This window comes from Mesoplodon densirostris, chromosome 13, assembly GCF_025265405.1.
Source record: "Mesoplodon densirostris isolate mMesDen1 chromosome 13, mMesDen1 primary haplotype, whole genome shotgun sequence".
In the NCBI taxonomy this organism is placed as follows: Eukaryota; Metazoa; Chordata; class Mammalia; order Artiodactyla; family Ziphiidae; genus Mesoplodon; species Mesoplodon densirostris.
This window is the reverse complement of record NC_082673.1, coordinates 74,729,242-74,754,585: the sequence shown is the minus strand read 5'-3', so window position 1 is coordinate 74,754,585 and position 25,344 is coordinate 74,729,242. Positions and strand designations below refer to the sequence as shown.

At 37.4% G+C, this 25,344-nt stretch overlaps 1 protein-coding gene across 3 annotated transcripts in view; it reads right to left on the bottom strand.

Moving 5' to 3' along the window:
* Window positions 1-25,344, bottom strand: part of COL14A1 (collagen type XIV alpha 1 chain) — a 238,638-nt gene that overhangs the window by 93,329 nt on the left and 119,965 nt on the right. For all 3 annotated transcript variants that reach the window (XM_060115534.1, XM_060115535.1, XM_060115536.1), the window contains exons 23-29: window positions 24,382-24,498; window positions 18,871-19,017; window positions 14,980-15,036; window positions 4,208-4,347; window positions 1,819-1,942; window positions 1,483-1,626; window positions 361-525 (exon numbers count right to left, since the gene is read on the bottom strand). In XM_060115534.1, coding sequence (XP_059971517.1) covers window positions 361-525; window positions 1,483-1,626; window positions 1,819-1,942; window positions 4,208-4,347; window positions 14,980-15,036; window positions 18,871-19,017; window positions 24,382-24,498 — 894 coding nt within the window. The remainder of the gene's footprint in view (window positions 1-360; window positions 526-1,482; window positions 1,627-1,818; window positions 1,943-4,207; window positions 4,348-14,979; window positions 15,037-18,870; window positions 19,018-24,381; window positions 24,499-25,344) is intronic.

The following is a 25,344-nucleotide window of genomic DNA, read 5'->3' as shown; positions in this document are numbered from 1 at the left end:
ATTAAAATCGATGGTGGTCACTTGATAGCATGTCTTGGAAGAAGTCCCACTTCTAATGTGTTACCCTGATGAGCAGACTTAACACATTTTTGAAAACTATCTGCTATAGCTGTTTAAGAGAGTTGCTTTTAAATACAGACCCTCGTCTTTTTAGGGAAAGTTTTTATCAACCTAAAACCCTGAACCAGGGAGAGGTGAGGTTTACTCCCCATACGCTCAAAACCACAAAACTTAATGTCTGCATAACAAATAGCTCTCCAAGTCAATTTTCTTTCTTCGGATCAGGATGGCACTCATTATTTAACTGGTATAAATATCTCAGCCTTTAAGCAATGTAAGTGCAAATTCCAAAGGACTAACTTGCTGACGCGGTTTCACAGACAAAAGTAATCAACTCATCTTCAATTTTCTTAAAGGCGTCAAAGTCATCCACAAAGAAGACATGCCGGGCGCTGGGCTTACTGCCAATGCTAACCAACTCTGAGTAATCTGCATCAGCCACGCCGACTGCAAAAATGCTGTAGCCTGTGGTAAAAGGGGAACAGATTTCTGATGACTTTAAATTGCAGCAAAAATAAATAATGCAATATAAGACACGTCCAAATGTTTAAAACATGTTTATTTAGGAGGGCCAGTGGGGGTGGATAATTCATTCTTTATAGTTCATCAGAATTCTGCATGCACATAATTCACTCTATGATAATTAACCCATCATCCCCTAAAGAAAGTTTCCACTTTAAAGAAGCTTAAGAGAGTCAGTGTTTGAGACAAAATAGTTACCATTTGAGTAACATCTTTATTTTGCATATTTTTAATAATGATTTTAGTATTTATGGGAAAAAGTGCAATTGAAACAAAAAAAAACAGTTTTGTTTTTTTGTTTTGTTTTGTTTTGTTTCATTTTCAGAAGTAGAAACTGAGATATTACAGGCTTAGGAGCCTGAGGTGGGTCACAGTTCAATGCTTGGCAAATACATATTAAGCTAGTCTTTGCTTATACAGATTTTATAGAATGCAATCTTCACATTCTGTGTTCTCCATTTTACAAATGAGAAGGCTGAGGCTGAGGAGTTTCTGTGATTGGTTTCCCTCCCCTGGTCCTTTTCATAGTATTGCACTTAATTTTCTTTTCTTTTCCTTTTTTTTCTTTTTGACCACACAGCATGACAGGGATCAAACCCGTGCCCCCTGCAGTGGAAGCATGGAATCTTAACCACTGGTTCACCAGGGAAGTCCTGTAGTACACTTAATTGATGGAGTTTCTTATATAGGCCATCCTGTATGTAACAAATGTACTGGAGAAAATACAGCAACATCATAGATTTGTAACCTGGAAACTTTTTAAAATCACATTGTCCAGTTAATATTAAGAAAGATTTAGAAACATTTAAGTCATGCTGATGTAGCCTATAAATGTGTATTCAGAAAACAAGGCTAACGGTATTATTGGCAGCCACTATTGCTTACCTATGTAAAACTTACCATCTGATTGCATCTCCCTGGAGATTTTGCTCACATCATCTTGTGATCTTCCATCAGTTATAACCACGATGACCTTCGGGATGCCTCTTCTGGTCCCTGACTCTGCAGTAAACAAGGTATCTCGGACATGCGTAATTGCTTTTCCTGAAACAAAGGAAGGCAACAATTAAATTTCATTCCCTCCCTTGCTAGAGATGGAAGAGTGGGAACGAAGTTCTTAAAGTCAATGAAAAATCTTTTCTTAAAAAAATCTATATTACTATGCTTCAAAAAGAAGTCATTTCATTAATTAGTAATAATTATTTCGGGTCTTAGCTGGGCTTCTTGTGGTCTTACCTGTTTTTGTATTTCCTCCTTTGTACGAGATATGTTTGATTGCATCAAGAACAGTCTCTTTGGTTTTGTAAGAGTTAAGCTTAAATTCTGTCCTGGGGTCATCAGTGAACTGAACCATTGCAACCTAGAGGGAGAAGGTGTGTTCATTTTTATGCATATTGTAGACTTCCTCTCTGCCAGAGAGCACACACTACAGCAGGAGTACACCTACAGTTTTTTAAAAAATTAATTCATTCATTTATATTTTTTTATTTTTGGCTGTTTTGGGTCTTTGTTGCTGCATACGGGCTTTCTCTAGTTGCGGTGAGCGGGGGCTACTCTTTGTTATGGTGTGGGGGCTTCTCACTGCAGTGGCTTCTCTTGTTGTGGAGCACGGGCTCTAGGCACACGGGCTTCAGCTGTTGTGGCTCGAGGGCTCTAGAGCGCAGGCTCAGTAGTTGTGGCACATGGGCTTAGTTGCTCTGTGGTACGTGGGATCTTCCCAGACCAGGGCTCAAACCCATGTCCCCTGCATTGGCAGGCAGATGCTTAACCACTGCACCACCAGGAAGTCCTACAACTACAGTTTTATTTCTTTTTTAACCCAGTCCACAATTTCCTTGGTTTAAACCATACAAGTTACATACCACTTTGACGATGTCTTAACAAAGTACTTTTCAGGAAGTAGTTTATTTTTAAAATCTCTCCCTAAAGCATGAAGACCTTTTGCCATCTCATTTGACAGATGGGAAAATGGCAGCCTAGATCTTCTATCTTGACAAAGTTCAGAGAAAGAATTGAAGTTGGACTCTTTACAAGGATTTCTTTATGAAACAAACCTATGAAATAATTACTACTATTCTACCATTTTACAGATCAGGAAACTGAGGGACAGAAAGCCAAGAAATGTACCCAAAATCACTAGAGTAGCCACTGGCAGAACCAACAGCTTAAGCCAGGTAATTCTACTTTAAAATCTGTGTTCTGAATCACTGCAGTATAAACCATCCTGGCTTCATTTCCAACAATTTGCTTCTATTCCTGTCCAACTTTGGGGACATTTTAAATTTATTATATTTTTTGTTTGTTTTTCAGAATTATGAAAGGGCTTCTTTTTGACTTTGTGAGCCTTCAATTTCTACCAGCTTATCAAGGTCTATTGCAAATGTCATCATCTTTAGGAAACCTCTATTCAAAACAAATTTCTCCCTCCCTGAAATGCCTGAGCATTTTATCTGTTCTTCTCTTCTGGTTCCCCTTACATCCAAGTTTTCTCAGCCATTCTTCCAAAACATATTTTCAATCTGTTCACTTTAGTGCATCTCATTGCTACCACTCTAGCCCAGGCCTCCATCATCTCTGTGTTGGACCATGAGAGCAGCATCCCAGGTGGTCTCTCCACTTCCACTCTCACCTTTATTAGTACTCACACTCCATGAAGCAGTCAGAATGATCTTTTCTAAAAAGCATATCAGATCTTCTCTCCTTAAAACTTCCCAGTGGCTTCCCATTGTATTTAGGACGATACCCAACTTCTTCAGTGGGTCATAAGACTCAAGGTGATCTAGCTCTGTCTACTTCTTCCACCTCTTCTTCTCTCCCCAGCCCCCCACATGCTCATCCACTATATTCCAGCCCCAAGTTTTAGCACCTGAAGCCTCAAAACTCATTCTCGACTTAGGCCCTCTGCACTTACTACTTTCCCTCTCTGGAAATTCTACTTTCAAATCTTCTCAGCATCATTCACATCTCAGTTCAGAAGCCACCTCCTCAAAGAAGACTTTGTGGATCACGCAATTTAAAATAAACTTTGGTAAATTTAAATCTCAGTTGGAAAGCTCGCATCCCTACCTTGTGAATGTATTTGTTTGCCAATTTGTATCTGTCCCTCATCCTCCTCCTCTTCCTACCTTTAAGAATACGAGCAACATGAAATTAGGGACATGTCTGTCATACCAATTATGACAGTACTGTACCTAACCAAAATAAGTTCTCAATAAATATTTGTTGAATGAATAAATTAGTTTTCTATGTTCTACTCGTTCTGTAGTAATTTGTGACGATGACCTCTCTCTTTCAAGATTTTAACATCCTTGAGGGCAAAGAAAATATTGGATGTTCCTTTAGAGAGAGACTCTATCCTAGTATATAGAAGACACATCTGCTGACATGGCCATTCTAACCTGTCTTAGTTTGCTGAACTCAAGTGCTTTTAAGGATTAGCATCTTCTCAAGCTCTGTCACACACCAGTAAGCTGCTTCTAAACTCAGACCTGTCTATACTCTCATTTAGGGTTGGATCCAATCAGGACAGTTCTTTATCCATATTCCCTGACAAGTAGCCATAATAACAGCTTGGAATAATGTTTTCATGCATAGAATGAATTAATGATTGATCTATCAGCCTTACTTGAGTTCCATCTGCACCTATCTTGTCCAGAGCTCCAACAGTGCTATACAGGAAGTTAATGATCTTATTGAAATTTTCATCACCAATACTCCAGGATCCATCCACCATAAACACCAGGTCGGCTTTGGCAGCTTTACATACTGGAGACCAAGAATGAATTTTGAATCAGGGAAAAGGGGAAAACACAGTAGTTATGACACCAACAAAGCAGATAATGGTTTCCCTCTGGTAGCTACAGCCCGAAGGAAAGATATACATCTTACTCCCACCTCTTGCTCATGACCACCAAGGCTCTCCTACACCCAAGTTTCCTAGTCATGACAAAGAAGCTTCAATCAAATGTGTGGAATTAAAGAGAAAAAAATTTACCAATCTCAGCCCCAAAGAACAGAAATTGGAAGAATGAAAAATGTAGAACTAAAGTGATTTAGAGACAGAAGCATCAGCAAACACTCTAGTGCCTACTGATTAGAAGGAAATCCAAGCTACCACTCTGTGCACCCTGCCCTCTGCTTATTGAATTAACAATGTTGAGAGAGATTCAGCTTCCAGGAGGAAGGCATACCACACAATGAAAGCAGATTAATCTAAAACTTGATATGCATTTGGACTGAAGCCATAAGCAAACTTTAATTCCAGCCTTGCTCAAAAATCCTGTCTGTGCCCTTCTGACACCCAGTGATGCACATCAAGAAATGCGCATTATGCTAGCTCAGGGAAACTTTTATCAGTAGGTAATACTGATATCAATGTTAAAAAAACAGGCAAAAAACACATTAACAAAAACCTATTCCACTGAAAGCATTTTTTAATAGTCTTGTATCACGTGCTGTTTCAGATTATCTATGACTCTCTTCCCCTTCATTAGTGTAGACCACAGTGGTTAACTCTGTTTTATGATGAAACAAACAATTTAGTCTTTAATAATCTAAATCTTTTTATCTTAGGCCATTTGCACACAAATATTCTGTGAGCTAATGTACCTTTCACCTTTCTTTAGAAAAAATAATTTACTTGACTTTTATTAAGTGGAACTATATTCCCTTAAAGCTATTTACGATGTAAAATAAATCATCTCTGAGTTAGTACTCCAGGGGCAATAAGGATATGGTGAGGTTGTTCTCGTGAGTTCCACGATGTATAAAATTTTACATATTTATGGATTGAATTTAAAGGTGAAGGGGACCAAAAGATCTGATAATTATAAGCTTACAAAAGAAAACCTGGGGTTCTGTTTTCAAGGAAAGACAAAACCTAGATTAGGTTTTACCTTCGAAATGAGAGCAAAATCTATTTGAAAATATACTAAAATTGAAAAACTTACTTAATACAACAACACCAAAAAAGAAAATACATCAAAATACAGGAAGGAATTACCCCTGGGATATGAAATTGTGTTTTGAATTTTCTTCTTTGTACTCTTTAATGTTTCTTTTTTTTTTTAACATCTTTATTGGAGTATAATTGCTTTACAATGGTGTGTTAGTTTCTGCTTTATAACAAAGTGAATCAGCTATCCATATACATATATCCCCATATCACCTCCCTCTTGAGTCTCCCTCCCACCCTCCCTATCCCACCCCTCTAGGTGGTCACAAAGCACCGAGCTGATCTCCCTGTGCTTTGCGGCTGCTTCCCACTAGCTATCTATTTTACATTTGGTAGTATATATAACTCCGTGCCACTCTCTCACTTCATACCAGCTTACCCTTCCCCCTAACCATGTCCTCAAGTCCATTCTCTACTTCTGCATCTTTATTCCTGTCTCGGGCCTCAGTTCTTCAAAACCATTTTTCTTTTTTTAGATTCCATATATATGTATTAGCATACAGTATTTATTTTTCACTTTCTGACTTACTTCACTCTGTATGACAGACTCTAGGTCCATCCACCTCACTAAAAACAACTCAATTTCGTTTCTTCTTAAGGCTGAGAAATATTCCACTGTATATATGTGCCACATCTTCTTTATCCATTCATCTGTTGATGGACACTTAGGTTGTTTCCATGTCCTGGCTATTGTAAATAGAGCTGCAAAGAACATTGTGGTACATGACTCTTTTTGAAATATGGTTTTCTCAGGATATATGCCCAGTAGTGAGATTGCTGGGTTGTATGGTAGTTCTATTTTTAGTTTTTTAAGGAATCTCCATACTGTTCTCCATAGTGGCTGTATCAATTTACATTCCCACCAACAGTGCAAGAGGGTTCCCTTTTCTCCACACCCTCTCCAACATTTATTGTTTGTAGGTTTTTTAACGATGGCCATTCTGACCAGTGTGAGGTGATACCTCATTGTAGTTTTGATTTGCATTTCTCTAATGATTAGTGATGTTGAGCATCCTTTCATGTGTTTGTTGGCAATCTGTATATCTTCTTTGGAGAAATGTCTATTTAGGTCTTCTGCCCATTTTTTCATTGGGTTGTTTGTTTTTCTGATATTGAGCTGCATGAGCTGCTTGTAAATTTTGGAGATCAATCCTTTGCCAGTTGCTTCCTTTGCAAATATTTTCTCCCATTCTGAGGGTTGTCTTTTCGTCTTGTTTAAGTTTCCTTTGCTGTGCAAAAGCTTTTAAGTTTCATTAGTTCCCATTTGTTTAATTTTGTTTTTATTTCCATTTCGCTAAGAGGTGGGTCAAAAGGTTCTTGCTGTGATTTATGTCATAGAGTGCTCTACCTATGTTTTCCTCTAAGAGTTTGATAGTGTCTGGCCTTACATTTAGGTCTTTAATCCATTTTGAGTTTATTTTTGTGTATGGTGTTAGGGAATATTCTAGCTTCATTCTTTTACATGGAGCTGTCCAGTTTTCCCAGCACCAATTACTGAAGAAGCTGCCTTTTCTCCATTGTATATTCTTGCCTCCTTTAGCAAAAATAAGGTGACTGTATGTGCATGGGTTTATCTCTGGCCTTTCTATCCTGTTCCATTGATCTATATTTCTATTTTTGGCCAATACCATACTGTCTTGATTACTGTAGCTTTTAGTAGAGTCTGAAGTCTGGGAGCCTGATTCCTCCAGCTCTGTTTTTCTTTCTCAGGATTGCTTTGGCTATTTGGGGTCTTTTGTGTTTCCATACAAATTGTGAAATTTTTTGTTCTAGTTCTGTGAAAAATGCCACTGGTAGTTTGATAGGTATTGAATGAAATCTGTAGATTGCTTTGGGTAGTAGAGTCATTTTTACAATATTGATTCTTCCAATCCAAAAACATGGTATATTTCTCTATCCATCTGTACCATCTTTAATTTCTTTCTTCAGTGTCTTATAGTTTTCTACATACAGGTTTTTGTCTCCTTAGGTAGGTTTATTCCTAGGTGTTTTATTCTTTTTGTTGCAGTGGTAAATGGGAGTGTTTCCTTAATTTCTCTTTCAGATTTTTCATCATTAGTGTATAGGAATGCAAGAGATTTCTGTGCATTACTTTTTTATCTTGCTACTTTACCAAATTCATTGATTAGCTCTGATAGTTTTCTGGTAGCATCTTTAGAATTCTCTATGTATAGCATCATGTCATCTGCAAACAGTGACAGCTTTACTTCTTCTTTTCTGATTTGGATTCTTTTTATTTCTTTTTCTTCTCTGATTGCTGTGACTAAAACTTCCAAAAGTATATTGAATAATAGTGGTGAGAGTGGACAACCTTGTCTTGTTCCTGATCTTAGAGGAAATGGTTTCAGTTTTTCACCACTGAGGATAATGTTGGCTGTGGGTTTGTCATATATGGCCTTTATTATGTTGAGGTAAGTTCCCTCTATGCCTACTTTCTGGAGAGTTTTTATCCTAAATGGGTGTTGAATTTTGTCAAAAGCTTTTTCTGCATCTACTGAGATGATCATATGGTTTCTCTCCTTTAATTTGTTAATATGGTTTATCACATTGATTGATTTCCTTATATTGAAGAATTCCTGCATTCCTGGGATACACCCCACTTGATCATGGTGTATGTGTTGTTGGATTCTGTTTGCTAGTATGTTGTTGAGGATTTTTGCAGCTATTTACATCAGTGATATTGGCCTGTAGTTTTCTTTCTTTGTGACAACTTTGTCTGGTTTTGGCATCAGGGTGATGATGGCCTCGTAGAATGAGTTTGGGAGTGTTCCTCCCTCTGTTATATTTTGGAAGATTTTGGGAAGGATTGGTGTTAGCTCTTCTCTAAAAGTTTGATAGAATTCACCTGTGAAGCCATCTGGCCTTGGGCTTTTGTTTGTTGGAAGATTTTTAATCACAGTTTCAATTTCAGTGCTTGTGACTGGTCTGTTTATATTTGCTATTTCTTCCTGGTTCAGTCTCAGAAGGTTGTGTTTTTGTAAGAATTTTCCATTTCTTCCAGGTTGTCCATTTTATTGGCATAGAGTTGTTTGTAGTAATCTCTCATGATCCTTTGCACTTCTGCAGTGTCAGTTGTTACTTCTCCTTTTTCATTTTTAATTCTGTTGATTTGAGTCTTCTCTCTTTTTTTCTTGATGAGTCTGGCTAATGGCATATCAATTTTGTTTATCTTCTCAAAAAACCAGCTTTTAGTTTTATTGATCTTTGCTATTGTTTCCTTCATTTCTTTTTCATTTATTTCTGATCTGATCTTTATGATTTCTTTCCTTCTGCTAACTTTGGGGTTTTTTTGTTCTTCTTTCTCTAATTGCTTTAGGTGTAAGGTTAGGTTGTTTATTTGAGATGTTTCTTTTTTCTTGAGGTAGGATTGTATTGCTGTAAACTTACCTCAGAACTGTTTTGCTGATCCCATAGGTTTTGGGATGTTGTGATTTCATTGTCATTTATTTCTAGGTATTTTTTGATTTCCTCTTTGATTTCTTCAGTGATCTCTTGCTTATTCAGTAATGTATTGTTTAGCCTCCATTTGTTTGTATTTTTAACAGATTATTTTCCTGTAATTGATATCTACTCTCACAGCAGTGTGGTCGGAAAAGATACTTGATATGATTTCAATTTTCTTAAATTTACCAAGGCTTGATTTGTGACCCAAGATATGACCTATCATGGAGAATGTTCCATCAGCACTTGAGAAGAAAGTGTATTCTGTTATTTTGGGATGGAATGTGAGAATGGAATATTCTATAAATATCAGTTAAGTCCATCTTGTTTTATGTATCATTTAATGCTTCTGTTTCCTTATTTTTTTTCATTTTGGATGATCTGTCCATTGGTGAAAGTGTGGTGTTTAAGTCCCCTACTATTATTGTGTTACTGTCAATTTCCCCTTTAACAGCTGTTAGCATTTGCCTTATGTATTGAGGTGCTCCTGTGTTGGGTGCATAAATACTTACTATTGTTTTATCTTCATCTTGGATTGATCCCTTGATCATTATGTATTGTCCTTCTTTTTCTCTTGTAATAGTCTTTTTTTTTAAGTCTATTTTGTTGGATATGAGAATTGCCACTCTAGCTTTCCTTTGATTCCCATTTGCATGGAATATCATTTTCCATCCCCTCACTTTCAGTCTGTATGTGTCCCTAGGTCAGAAGTGGGTCTCTTGTAGACAGATATACAGGTCTTGTTTTTGTAACCATTCAGCCAGTCTATGTCTTTTGGTTGGAGCATTTAATACATTTATGTTTATGGTAACTATCGATATATATGTTCCTATTACCATTTTCTTAAGTGTTTTGGGGTTTTTTTGCTAAGTCTTTTCCTTCTCTTGTGTTTCCTGCCTAGAGAAGTTCCTTTAGCATTTGTAGTAAAGCTGGTTTGGTGGTGCTGAATTATCTTAGCTTTTGCTTGTCTGTAAAGGTTTTAATTTCTCTGTCAAATCTGAATGAGATCCTTGCTGGGTAGAGTAATCTTGGCTTTAGGTTTTTCCCTTTCATCACCTTAAATATGTCCTGCCACTCCCTCTGTCTTGCAGCGTTTCTGCTGAAATATTAGCCATTAAACTTATGGGGATTCCCTTGTATGTTACTTGCTGTTTTTCCCTTGTTGCTTTTAATATTTTTTCTTTGTATTTAATTTTTGATAGTTCGATTAATATGTGTCTTGGCATGTTTCTTCTTGGATTTATCTTGTTTGGGACTCTCTGTGCTTCCTGGACTTGATTAACTATTTCCATTCTCATATTAGGGAAGTTTTGAACTATAGTCTCTTCAAATATTTTCTCAGTCCCTTTCTGTTTCTCTTCTTCTTCTGGACCCCTATAATTCGAATGCTGGTGAGTTTAATGTTGTCCCAGAGGTGTCTGAGATTGTCCTCAGTTCTTTTCATTCTTTTTTCTTTATTTTGCTCTGCAGTAGTTATTTCCACTATTTTATCTTCCAGGTCACTTATCCGTTCTTCTGCCTCAGTTATTCTGTTATTGATCCCTTCTAGAGAATTTTTAATTTCATTTATTGTGTTTTTCATCATTGTTTGTTTGCTCTTTAGTTCTTGTAGGTCCTTGCTAAACGTTTCTTGTATTTTCTCTATTCTATTTCCAAGATTTTGGATCATCTTTACTATCATTGTTCTGAATTCTTTTTCAGGTAGACTGCCTATTTCCCCTTCATTTATTAGGTCTGGTGGGTTTTTACCTTGCTCCTTCACCTGCTATGTATTTCTCTGTCTTCTCATTTTGCTTAACTGACTGTGTTTGGGATCTCCTTTTTGTAGGCTGTAGGTTCATAGTTCCCATTGTTTTTGGTGTCTGTCTCCAGTGGCTAAGTTTGGTTCAGTGGGTTGTGTAGGCTTCCTGGTGGAAGGGACTAGTGCCTGTGTTCTGGTGTATGAGGCTGGATCTTGTCTTTCTGTTGGGCAGGTTCACATCCAGTGGTGTGTTTTGGCATGTCTGTGGCCTTATTATGACTTTAGACAGCCTCTCTGCTAATGGATGGGGTTGTGTTCCTGTTTTGCTAGCTGTTTGTATAGGGTGTCCAGAATTGTAGCTTGCTGTTCATTGAGAGGAGGTGGGTCTTAGTGTTGAGATGGAGATCTCTGGGAGAGCTTTCTCCATTTGATATTATGTGGAGTTAGGAGGTCTCTGGTGGACCAATGTCCTGCACTCAGGTCTCCCACCTCAGAGGCACAGGCCTGACACCTGGCCAGAGGACCAAGACCCTGTCAGCCACACAGCTCAGAAGAAAAGGGAGAAAAAACAATAAAATAAAATAAAGTTATTTAAATAAAAATCAAAAAGTAATAAAGAAAGAAGTGAGCAACCAAACCAAAAAACAAATCCACCAATGATAACAAGTGCTAAAAGTATACTAAAAAACAAAAGAAACAGACAGACAGAACCCTAGGACAAATGGTAAAATCAATGCTATACAGGCAAAATCACAGAAAGAAGCATACACATACACACTCACAAAAAGGGAAAAGGGAAAAATATATATACTTATTATATTAAAAAAAAAAAGGAAGAGAGTTACCAAATCAATTAAAAAATCTACCAGTGATAATAAACTCTAAATACTAAACTAAGTTAAACAGAAAAACAGAAACAAATTAGATACAGAAAGCAAACCCCAAGTCTACAGTTGCTCCCATAGTTCACTGCCTCAATTTTGGGATGATTCATTGTCTATTCAGGTATTCCAGGGACACAGGGTACATCAAGTTCATCGTGGAGATTTAATCCATTGTTTCTGAGGCTGCTGGGAGAGATTTCCCTTTCTCTTCTTTGTTTGCGCAGCTCCCGTGGTTCAGCTTTAGATTTGGCCCCGCCTCTGTGTGTAGGTCTCCTGAGGGCATCTGTTCCCTTTTGGGAAATCTGAGGCCTTCTGCCAGCAGTCAGTATGTGTTCTGTAGGAGTTGTTCCACATGTAGATGTATTTCTGATGTATTTGTGGGGAGGAAGTTGATCTCCACATCTTCTTCCTCCGCCATCTTGAAGGTCTGTCTTCATAAGTCCCACTTTGTAGGAGAGTACCACTTTTCTCCAATTCCATAAAATCTTCAACAGTGATGAAAATATAGTCCACTCCAGGAACTTCACCCTCCTTATATGTCCCTGTGGTGCCTAGAGATCTGTTCAAAGGAAGCAGAGAAGGCACACGTCTTCTCCCACGTTTCCATGGTCCTCATCAGTGTCTTCTCAAACCACCTGTACTGATCCAACCCATTCTCAGATCATAGAATTCTCTTGATAGTAGTAGTCCCCACTGAGCTTTGATTTTTTTCAACCCGGATGTCCAGAATTTTCTTCTTTAAGCCAGACACAGTAACACAAAACTGCCACTGAGGGTTTTTTTTTTCCCCTCCTCTCAAATATGAAGCCTGCAGCACTTCTCTCTCTCTCTCTCCCTCTCTCTCTCTTTCTCTTTCTCTCCCCTGTTCTCTCCCTCTCCCCTCTCTGGCTTATACTCTCTCCCTCGGTTTCTCTTTCCTCAACCCCCACCAGCAACCTCATTCTCTTTTCTGTTTCTTAATGTTTGTTTAATAAATACTCAATACCACTTGAATAATAAAAATTTACAAGCTTTTAAATTAAATACAGCCAGGACAAATAGAAACTAAGATGAATAATGCATTCAAGTTGCAGAAGCCCCACTCTCTAAAACCATCATGGTGCAAACTACAGGAAAAATGTTCCTACATTGTCAATCCTCACCCTCATAGACCCTTCCAAATCACATGTCTCCCATGAGCACTCATGAATGTTGACTGCATGATACTCATGTTCTGCTATAAATAAAACTATTCTGACTTCAGAGAGTCCTGTAATATCTGTATCAGAAATGTCTGATAAATTCATCAATTAGGATTCTGTTTCCAGTTCCAATAGTGAAAATCATCATAAATAGTTAGACTAGAAAAAGCTAGCTATGAAGATGGAGGAAGAAAGAGTCTGGCATTCCAGGTAGAACAAATAGCATTAAAAGATGCAGGATAGCATAAGGCATGTATGCAGAACCCAGAGGTATACAATTGTGCTGTTAACTGATATAGTCTGGGACATGATACCACAACATAGGTTGATCATTGAAGACTTTGCCTGGTATGCTAGGAAGGATGTTGAGCTTTATTTTTGTACAGTTTCTCATTACCTCTTTGTTTCCTTGATCCTTAAACTCTCCAGCATCAGATCCTTCTGATTATGCTCCTGTCCCTTGCAGGACATTTGGTCCTGTCCAAAACGTTGATAAGACATTCGGTCTACACCAACAGGTTCTTGAAATTTGATCCTATCCAAAAAGTTATGAGCATATTTGGTCCATGCCAAATTGTTTTGGACAGGACCAAATATTAAGGAACTTTTGGCATGGACCATATGTCTGCTAACACTCTGAGAGGTGGGAACAACTTATTTTTCATTGTATCTCTGGTATGTAATAGGTACTTTAAAATGCATGGTAAATGGAAGAAGTCTTCCAAAACAACCTTCCAACTATGTGTTCTAGCTTTATCCTCTCCTGCCCTAATCCCTCCTCCCCATTTCACCAAGGTTATCTTTCTTAAACATAGATTTCTGCAGGTCACCCTCCCTTCATAAAACTCCTCATGGCATACCATGTCCTATAGGATAAAGCCCAGCCTCCTTATTCAGGCACACAAACCACTGCATAACTCTATCTTCACCTTTCTCTATGGGTCACACTGAAGTGCTTATGGTTCCCCAAACACATTACATGCTTAAATCACTCCATGACTTCAAGTGCTTGTCTCTCCATTATTTACTTGTAAAACTCATTCTTCAAAATGTAAATCAAATTCCTCCTCCTCCTTTACAGGTAATTAACCTGCAGCAGCGTTAACTGTTCTCATTTCTGGGCTACCATAGTATAATCTCCACATCTTTTTTTTTTTTTTTTTTTTTTTTTTTTTTGCTGTACGCGGGCCTCTCACTGTTGTGGCCTCTCCCGTTGCGGAGCACAGGCTCTGGATGCGCAGGCTTAGTGGCCATGGCTCACGGGCCCAGCCGCTCCACGGCATGTGAGATCTTCCCAGACCGGGGCACGAACCCATGTCCCCTGCATCGGCAGGAGGACTCTCAACCACTGCGCCACCAGGGAAGCCCTAATCTCCACTTTTTAACTCGTTTCCTTGGCTGGTAATTACCTAGGCAAACACCTATCTCTCTTGCAATACTGAAAATAAGCAGAGAGCAGTAATCATAGATTGTTATTGTATTCCAAGTACCTGGCATAAAGCTTTGAGAATGAATAGTAGGGTTAATAAATGTTCATTAATGGAATAAATAAATTAATGATCACTACTGTGCTTGAAAAGTTTTTAGAAAGTTACCTTAATGGCTCAAGTAAGAGGTGATGAGAAACTCTTGTGATGAAGATAGAAAGAAACAAATGGGAGAAACATTTGGAGGTAAGCTGGAACACTGTTACCCTTGTCTACAGAATTATAAACTACATTCTCACTCATAAATTATGTAACTACTCTTCCTTGGTAAACATGTACTACTCTATTTTTGATGAAATAAATATGAAGAAATTCTGTTAGAAAATTTATTCTGTGTGTACAGAGTCTACTATTAGATGAATTTTTGTTGAATACATTTGACATATACACTGCATAAAGTTAAAGTGTACAACATATTAATTTGATACATTTATAGATTGTAATATTGTTGATATAGTGACATTTAGTATCTCTATCGCATCACATAATTATAGTAAATTATTGCTGCCTCTATTCATTACACTGCATATTAGATCTCTATGCCTTATTTACTACTCATTGCAAAGTTGTACCCCATAAGGGTTTGATAAGCATTTGTATTAAGGAGAAACTATCTTCCATTAATACCTTGGTTTTTAAATGAACAAGCAAACAATACCAACAGAAATCCAAAACCTAAAATCACATCATGATTGTATAATTCTTTTACCTTCTTTTGCTGGTGGAATGGTTGGAGGAAAAGTAGGTGGCCGAGTAGGAAGTGATTCTATAAAGGAAAGGCAGAAAGAATATCAATTAACCATCTCATCTGTGGCGAAGAGAGGGAGGTCATGGAGTCATAATTCTTCAGGGGAGTCAATGATTTTGACAACTGTCTTCTTTGAGAACTTAGTGAATTTAGTACCCACTATAAATCAGCCAGAGCCTGTGAAAACTGGTTCCAACCATCCCCTCAACATCAGACTGAAGGCTTGAAATGTCATTTTGCCACAATTCAGTTTACCCAGTGGGAGTCAATGTAATCAAACTGTCAACTACAAAGTGGTTTTAATGCTGATTTAAGGCTGGAACCCCGGAAACCTATTTCAGATTAGTCTCTGGTTGCTTTCACACATATAATAAACTTTATTTCCATTCTGCCTAAGGATTGACCATCAATCGATGTTCAGTAGCACTTTCTCCCTTTTTACCCTGCATCCCCAGGATGTGGTCGCCAAGGGAATCTGATTTACTCTCTACTACATTCAGACTGTGTCTGGGAAAATTTCAGTTTTGAGAACAAAATGGCAGGACCTTGGAAGGCTATGGCGTGTCCTGATCAGTTTAACCTGGATGATGAGAGATGAGAAATCTGTGTAATATGTGGAGGTGTGGTTTGGTTAAAGGTCACAGGTATAGTCACATCAGAGCAGTGACTTTCTTACCAATTCACATGGTAAAGCACCAGGAAGCTATGGCAGCATTAGGTAAACATGTTAATATTATTTTTTTACATATTCTTTTTTATTATTCTTATTTGACACTAAAGATTTAAGAAAAATTGAGAAAATCATTTTTATTATTCCAGTTTAATATAAGGGAAAACCCTCAACGAATCATAGCCATTCACACAGAGGAATGTCTAGCCTCTGCAGACAGTAAGCGCCAACTAGCTGGAAGGATTTGAGCTCAAGCAGACTGTTTGCTGGGAATGTTGTAAAAGGAATTCCTTCACTGCCAGGAAGGTTGGAAGAGACAAATTTTAAGGTCTCTTCCAATTCTAGAAGCCAATTAAATAATTTTATTTGAGTAAAGTGATTCAACATTTAAAGGAATGAGGTATATTACTGATATGGAAAAATGGAAAAGTGTTTGAGATTAATCCTTATGTGAAATGAAGCAGAAAACCATGGTATGATCCCATCTGTGAAAAATGAAAAAATCCTATTAAACTGATAAATATAATATGGATTTATCTATACATGTCTATATGGTTACACACACACACACACACACACACACAACAGGTAACAGGTAGAATTTCTTGAAGGAGACTAAGCTGGGACCAATGGGTATTTCTGGGAAGAAAGAATGAGGATAGAGGGAAGGTGACAACACAATATATACCTTCTGTTGCATTATTACAGATATAGAATATCACTTTTATCTTTTTAAGGCAATTTTTTGGAAACTAAAAAGTTTCAAAAGTAAAAACATTTGAGACATTTTAATATTAAAACTAGGACTGCAAAACTTTTTTGAAAGCACCATTAAATCCTTCTAAAGCCAGATGTATTTATCTTAAAATTTGTGGAAGCAGTGGGTCATCTTTACAATGGTGCGTTTTCTTTAATGTGAAAAACTGAGGCATATCCTGACTTTAGTCAATAAATCAAGAACAAAATCAGTGAGTGGCTCTGGAAGCCAGATCAATATGTTTGGTCAGAACATCTGGCCTAAGAGTCTCTTGGGTAAGAAGAACCACAGTGAACTGGGAACATGTGTTTATATTCTCTGTGTGGCACACAGATGGTCCTTGTGTTCAAGTCTGTGAGAAGCTGTCACATAGAAGAGGGAACAGTCTCAATCTGCATTTGCTTCAGAAGGTTGAACTAGAGCCAGTGGGTAGAAGCTATAATATGACACATGTCCCCAACAGAAGGAAAACATTTACACCAAACAGAGCTTTCCAAAATAACCCTGGACTGGTAGTTAACAGTTGTGAGGTTAAGGTTAGGGGAATTTGAAGGAGACCAGAGTCCCCAAACTCAAATAGTTTTAGACGTCAGTCAAGTAATGAATGGGAGCAAAGAACATAGCCTAAACATTAAGGAATAACCAACTTAAAAGCACATACACTGTCTAAAAGAGACAGCAGTTACTGAGTATCTGTAGATTTAGCACCATGAGGATTTGTGTGCCCTGTGTTGTCAGATCTTTTGAATTTTCAAGAATACTTTAAAACTTATTAAAAAAATAGCCCAGAGGAAAACATAGCTGACAGTGAGATCTAACCCCATGGCCATCAGTTTGTGACTTCCAGGAAGCCAGCAAGGGTAATAACAAAAGTACTTGTTCAATAAGATACAGGTTGAGAAGTTCCTCAGCAGGCTCTTTTCATTGGATCTTTACCACCACCAAAGGAGGTAAGAGAGTAGGTATTTAATTTTATTGGTAAGCAAAAAGCAGTTCAGAGATGTTAAATTGCCCAAGACCACAATGCTAAAAAGGACCCCAACCAAGCCTATTTGACTCTAAATCTCATGCACTACCAGGCCTCTAATAATTGTGAAATTATATAATCCTCTATCCATAAAACAAATTCTAATGAGCAACAAACAACTGATACATTCTCCAGTGTGGATAAACCTCAAAAACATATGCTAAGTGAAAGATGTCAGATGCAAAAGACTACATATTACATATTTCCATTTATATGAAATGTCTAGAAACGTACAAGAAAAGAAAGTAGATGGCCTGGGGCAGACAGTAGGAAAGAAGACTCATTGGGGATGAGCTTGAAAGCTCTCTGGATTGATGGGAACGTCCTAACATTGGATTGTAGTGATGGCTGCACAACCTTTTAAATGTAACAAAGATCACTGAATTGTATGCTTAAAATGGGTGAATTTTATGGAATGTAAATTATACCTTAAAAATACATGTGTCATGTAAAATGTTGACTATTTCAGTGTTATGAAATAAAGTCTCTGTGTTGGAAAGTAGATGATTCCATTAACTATACTTTCACCTTCTCTGTTTGAAGATTATATATTGACGATGATTTCTTTCTGCATGTTCAGAGCAACCGAAAGGCCTATATACACGGGTAGTAGAACTTTCTAAACATCAAATGCATAATAGAGGGGCTACCAAGAAAGCCCGTCGCCTACCACCTATTCCGATACCAATCTTTGGGGATTTCAAGTTTAAGTTCAAGATACTGAGTTGGGGACACACAAATGTCCCGTGGAATTCACTACTATTCAAACCATTTTAATGTTTGTGGCCTCTAGGTCAGGAATCCTTGATTAAAAGGATACCAAGAAGTTTACGTATCAAGAAGTTGATACCCTCCTTGCTGTTTAGAACATGTAAAAAGTGCCTTGTTTTCATTTTATACTTTGCCTTTCCCTTCAGTGCGTCAGATTTCCAGCCAGCTTGGAAAAAGAGTGAGAGCCTCTTAAGTAGGCAAGTCTAGGGTCAGCCAGTTGGAACGTCTTGGCTCCATTCCCACCCTCATGGCTGTAGTAATGTGCCATTGTTTTAATGTCGGGACCCAGTCCTTACACTTCATTTCACACTCCACATTCCACAGATGTTCCTAATGGAAATAGATCACAATATAGGTCATTGTTCCAAGCACTTTGCCATCCTATGGCCTTATAGTCCCTGTGACAACATATGGAGGATGGCAAAAAAACATACAGATGACATTAGTGGGCCACAAGCAGGGAATTCTGGGACTGAATAAGACACACAAAATTTGTATTGCAGTTGTTCCCACACAGTAATGCCTAATATTTTTCTAAATGGAATAAGATTTTTGAACCAAAACAGGACACGTAAAATACTGTTTGTTCATGAAGACAGGGATCAGGAGAGAACAGGCTTGACTTACGTGTTTTTTCTGTTATGCTCACACTGGGTCCCTCAATCTCGTGGAGCTTTGTGTAAACACTGATTTTATATTCTGAATCAGGCTGAAGTCCATAGAAGCAATGTCTGTTTGTCCCTCCACCCAGAGTGGATTCTTGCTTTTGTGTATCTATAATAAAAACAAAACAAAACATACATGAACAAAACATACATACATGAACTTTTAAAAAACTCTTTAAAAACAGCCATCAGTAGATGATTTGCTTCTAAAACTCTTAATATGCATGGTTTATTCAGATAACTCCAGAATGAATTAAACTTGTCTGAGGGGGTGTATCTTTTTTTAAAGAGTTAACATTTCCACTGTTTTTTTTTATATAATTGAAAATCACATTTTATATGTTCAGAAATGAGACTGACTAGTAAAAGGCTGCTGAGGTCAATCCTTTAACAAATGGAGAACTGTTCATGTTTATAATTATATGTACACCTATTAAATTTCAATCCATATCTTAAATACATATATGAACAAAAATATATTTATTATAACATACACGTCAGAACAAACATGATATATGTCATTTAAAATTTTGTCTATGGACAAATCCTGATTTTTTTTAATATAATTAAATTAAGGCCATTTGTGGAAAGCAATTTGAAATTTATTTTTATAATTGTGAATATTAAAGTTTCAAAAGTGAACATAATATAATCTCTAGTAATATATTTGTGTGGAATGACTTAAGGTCTACCTCAATATTTTCTTTATCATATATTATTAAAAATAATGAAATAAAAAAATGGTTAAGGTGTTCGTGAGATTATGTATTGCTGTGAAAGGAGTTTAATAGTAAGAAAATATTAGTAAACCCTGCCCTCTGCTTTGCTGATGTCCAAGTTCAGTCTGGTGTTCCCAGGCTCAGAACCCCATAATAGCTGCTTCTTTCTGACCATTAACCACTCTTTGGAGCCTCCTTCAAGCTTCTGTGAGCCACCTGTAATACAAACATTTCCCAAATCCATGTATGGATCATGTTTATCTATCTCCACAAAAGCTTCCAGGACTCTCCAGGAATCAATTCTAGAAATGCATTTTTCTGTCATTTCCTCTATTTCTCATGAATACCCATGTCACAGACCCTTGACAATAGAATATAAATGGGCTTCACTACTACTACAAAAACAAAAAATCTACAAATCATTGGAAAACTGGAACAGACACAGTAAAATTAATGGGAAACAGTATCAGTTTGATCCCAGTGCTAACGAAGAAGGGTTACATGAATGGGGATGTATTCATGTTGCTTTTGGCATGTGTGATTCAGGTCTAATGGCTTTGTCTTAAAGAAAAACATTTAACACGATCAAATGATGATTAATTTCCTCAACACCTTGTGCCAAAAGCCAGGAGTTAAATTTATTTTTTTGGAACGGGGGAAAAATCTGTCATTGTGCATTCATTCTTATGAAGCAAGGCTAAATACATTCTCTGAGTTACTGTCATAGTGATCATCATGATACCAATTTGACTCCCCAAAATGTCCTATGAGTGGTTACTGAGATCCACAAGCAAGGAATATCCAGGATCCAGGATAGTCAGCTGGAATATGATGATAAGACTCTCCAGGTCTTTCAAATACCCTGACCCCCAAGCATAATATCACTGCTTCAAAAAAAGTTTAATCTTGAGAATAGGTTTTTGTTTCATATGATCATTTTGGGGGGATCTGGTCCCTGATAAGGTAGGCTCTCCACTATGCTGCAATTCTCTATTCTTATTAATGGATGACACAGCAAAATTGACATTTTGGTACCTAAAGATAGAAGACAAGTTGAGCATCCTTTGAAACTTTAAAAAATCAGGCTAAAAAGAAAGTCACCAAGTTAATGAGATTAGGGAGGGAATACAGTATCATGGTCCATGAGGTGTATAAATACATGAACTTGTAGGGAAACACTACATCCAACCTCAGGTGTCACGTCAACTCAGAAACAGCTGGACAGAGAGACAGAACTCTTGAGCATCTGCAGAACTAACGGAGGTTCTCATGGGGTTCTGAGTTATTCAAAACCATCCCAAAGTCTCTGACTTTGGTCTGTCCTACGATTAACCAAAAGCCTACAATTTAATTTGGAAAGTGGATGACTGACTCAAAAGCAGATTTGAATTCAGTCTCTCTTGAGAGAACTTGATTCTTCTGGTAATCTTTCTTTTTCTCCTTATTGGCAATTAAAAAATGTCAAAATATTTACAAGGGTAGAGGACAGCTGTTGTTTTTGCCTGTCTTGCATCTGATCTTTCTTTCTTTGAATCCATTCCTCCCCACTCTGAGTCTTTTTGATTTGGAAAGGACTGAATAAGAACGCCCGCCTCCCCCTCCAGACACAGGGCTGGGAAGCAACCAGGTTTCACCCATCATTTTATTTCATGCCCTTGAACTTAATGACAGATTTAGAAGCATGTGACCCCAAACCAGGCCAATACAACTCAGTTCCTGGACTTTTGTAGGAATAATTGAGAAAGAGGAGTTCTTTTTTCACTAAAACTATTAAGCTGGAAGCTAGGAGTATGTAATTTGAATTAGACTGGGGCCAACTCACAATCTGGCTGAGAACGAAGGCAGAGGAGAACAGAGCAGAAGCACAGAGCAAGGCTTCATCTCGAAGAAATTGTTTGAACACCTAGATTTAGACATGCCTAAAGCCAGATACTGTTGAACTCCTCAGTATGTTAGCCAAGAAATTGACCCTTTCGCTTAAGTCCCTTTTATTCGTGTTTTTACCATTCCCAAACAAAACAAGCAAACCTGAATGATACAGCCTTGCTGCTTTATTCACAAAACCTTGGAAATGTATAGGTATTACCTCAGGTGAAAGCCTCAAAAGAAGTCATTTAGGAGAAACTGAAGCCCAGAGAAGAAAGTTGACCAGCAGCTGTGGTCAGAGCAGATGCAAACCCACTGATTTCATCTCAGGATAAAAATGCACTGACCAGACCATGGGAAATACACACACACACACTGAGAAAACTACCTGTCAAACAGTAGGAGTTTGGCAGAGACATTCATAAATAAGCCAGCCTGGGATGAGGCTTTTCTCCATCACATGGAAGAATTGGGTCCCATTTTTCTCTAGTTTCTCCTCTGATTGAGGGGGAAGGGCTAAAATTTCTGCAGAGGCAGCATATGTAGCCAGTGGGGGATATTACAGAGTGAAAACAGTGGGAGCCCTGGGACTCATGTGCCCATGGAAGAAGGGGCATCTGATCACAAGTCCTTCGAAGGCAGTGATAAGGATAATGATCACATTTCTCTGTGAGATAAAGAAACTCAACCTAATTCTTCCCCTCTCCAATGTGGAAAGACTATTCCCTGACCTAAACTGTGTAAGTTAAAATATCTAAACACATTCCCTACTGCTCTCCCCACATTAACTCCCCACCCCAAACATCAATTAGAATCTGTTGCTGTCTAGTTGGTTAATAATATTCAGTTGGACACCTGAGTGAATAAGATGTAAGCTAACTGGGCTTATAAATCTCTCAGCTATAAGTGCTAATGAAAAATAAATTGAGCAACACTTTTGTTCATTCCTGTTGAATTGAGACTGTTGAGGCTCAGTCAAAGAGGTTTTGGGCAGCCTGAAAACAATCCTGGGAGAGTACAAATTAACTGGAAGAAGGAAATAGGGACTTGCATTTTTTGCTAGTAAAAATCTTGGCATCAGAAAGAGCATACTGAGGTTTTAAATTACCAGATCAATGTTATCAGACCCATCAATCACATCCTCTGATAAGAATCCCAGTGCCACTTTGCAAATATGCTAAAGTAAAATCATTAAAAATAATAATAATAAACTGATGGATTTCACTAATCCCATGTTAGACAGTTTTGATATCTTTATGTCAATCTATATAATTATAATTTTTAATGAAAGCCAGTGAATATCTACAGGAACCTATGTCTCAATGCCAACTTCTTAAATGATATAAAAGATAAAAATATTCTGTAGTAGTTTGGAAGTGTGATTTTTATAGCTACTATTTTGTTAAAGCTTAACAAATACCACCAAATGTGATAAATGTCAACCCTTCTATATTAAAGTGTGACTTAGCTAGTCTTTAAAAAGATAAATGAAACATAACTCCTCAAGATTTATAGTTGTTTCTCAAACAGTTGCATATCTCTCGTCTAATTCTGCTTAAGCATCCCATAAATCACATAAAACCACCACAAAACCCATATGATTTGTCCTGACTTTCCCTTATTCAATGTTTATTCCGGATTAAAGCCACTCTCATAAACTTAGCCAATGTCTGGCTAAAGAGACCCTTACGGGATCACATGCAGGGAATCAAGGAATTAATAGCTTAAGCACGCCTGCGGAGACAATGCCTTGGTTGGTGTTGGAAGGAATCTCTTCTCGTGTTCTCATCTCCTATTCTCGTATTTTCAGCATATTTCCAAACACTCTCAGCACTCTACTAAACTGCGCTTTCCACTTTCTGGATTGGATCAGAAGTGGGATTTCTGTATGTTGAATGTAGTTATAGCCAGGGATGTGGGCTACGAACTAAACTCAGTCCTATCCAGACCCGAAAAATTAGCTCTTTCTGCTTTTTCAAATGGGGAAACCACGATCATTTACCCAGAAAGAAAGAAATTTAACGATCTTATTAGCAAGTTTGAAAGATTAAAAAAAATCATCTGGGATTCTCTAGTGTCTATGTCCTCCCCCAAAATAACAAGATGCATCTCTTCTACTGATAATACAAATCTGATTAAAGTAATTTTCATTATTGGATCTCATCTTCTGAATATTACTCATGCTGATAATGTGAAAAGAGGATTAATGGTCCCTAGAAACTCATTTTTGAGGAATCAGTCTTTTGTCATTCTTCTTGATACTTTTAGTGAAAATAAGCAGACATTTTTAGTGTTTCAACTTTGAAGCCAAGTCCCAAATTGTAGATGTACTTGAGAGCTGTGATGCTGAAGAACCTGTCCATGATAGCATAGATACCTCACATCATCTCCTGAATGAGAGTTTGCTGCTCATCAATTATCCCCAAAAGTAAAAAAAAAAAAATCACTGAGAAAAACATTAGAGTCAAACCTAGATCCCCATGGAGTAAAGACCAACATAACAGCACCATAAAATTTTAACATATGTTATCAGTCCTGCTTATTCAGCTCCTATCACCAATAGCAGCTTACATTTCCTGGGTGCTTAATATGTGCAAAGCACTGCTGCAAATGTTTTACACGGATTCTCTCAGCTTAATCCTAGCAGAATGCCACAAAATCATCAATATGGTTCTACCCATTAACTACAGATGGGAAAATGGAGGTTTGGAGAGGTTAAAAAATTGGCTTAACCAGCCATCCTGATTCCAAACCCTGCACGATCCATAACATAATATTGCCTCCTCAAGAAGAATGCTTTTGTCTAATGTACCTTGTGTGTTGTCCACAGTGATTGGCACAGAGTCCATGAGTGCTTGACAAAAACATATGTGATGGATTGCACTTACCCTGGCGGGATTCTAGAACTATCCTGTAGGCAGTAGCATGACGTTGCACCTGCCAGCGAGCACACAAGCTGGTCGTTTGGATCTGGTCTGCCTGAATATTGGTCACACCCAAAAACACTATAGTGAAATAGAAACATAACTATGTCACATTGCAGACAATGCCACAAATGTCCCCAAGTCTGAATTAACATGGTAAAATTTGAATTCAAAGTTCCATAGCCAGTGGTGGGAAATTCATCAAGTCACAATAAATTAGTGCACAAAAGATTAACTATTTTATGACTTAAAGAAGCAGTTGCAAAACATGATGTATGATAGGGTCTGTCTGCTATTTGTAAACCCAAAAGAAAATATATATTCTGGAAAAGACCAGAAGCAAGGGTAGTACAATTATGGGTGATTTTAAATCTTTCCTCTTTATTTATGTGTGCTTTTAAAATATTCCACAATTAATATATAATACTTTTATAATAAAAACATTTAATACAATATGCACTTATCAACCATTGAAAGATAGTCATGGTTTAAATGAAAGGGAAGAGCAAAGAAGACAGGGTGGAAGTCTTATTCAGACAGGAGCAGTTCACACGGACTGGCCTTCAGAACATGATTGCATGAGAATGGATACATATTTGAAAATTTTAAAAGGAAAGATTTTACACAGATAAAAAATAATCAAAAGAAATACACAGATTCTTATACTCTTAGAGCAAACACTGTGATATTCAAAAATGATTCGCAGGGAGTTTATTTGGGGAAGCAGTAAAAATATTGTTTCTCCAATACAACAGAGGACTAAACATTCAGTGTTTATCACTTAGATCCAAGCAGAAAAAGCAGAAAATTAATAATGTTTACTTTTTCTAATGACCTCTGACTTCATCCACATCATTTCCTCATACTTCCCCTCTCTTTTAGCTTCTTCATAAAGTTTAAAAATAGCTTATAATTACTTTTCAAGAC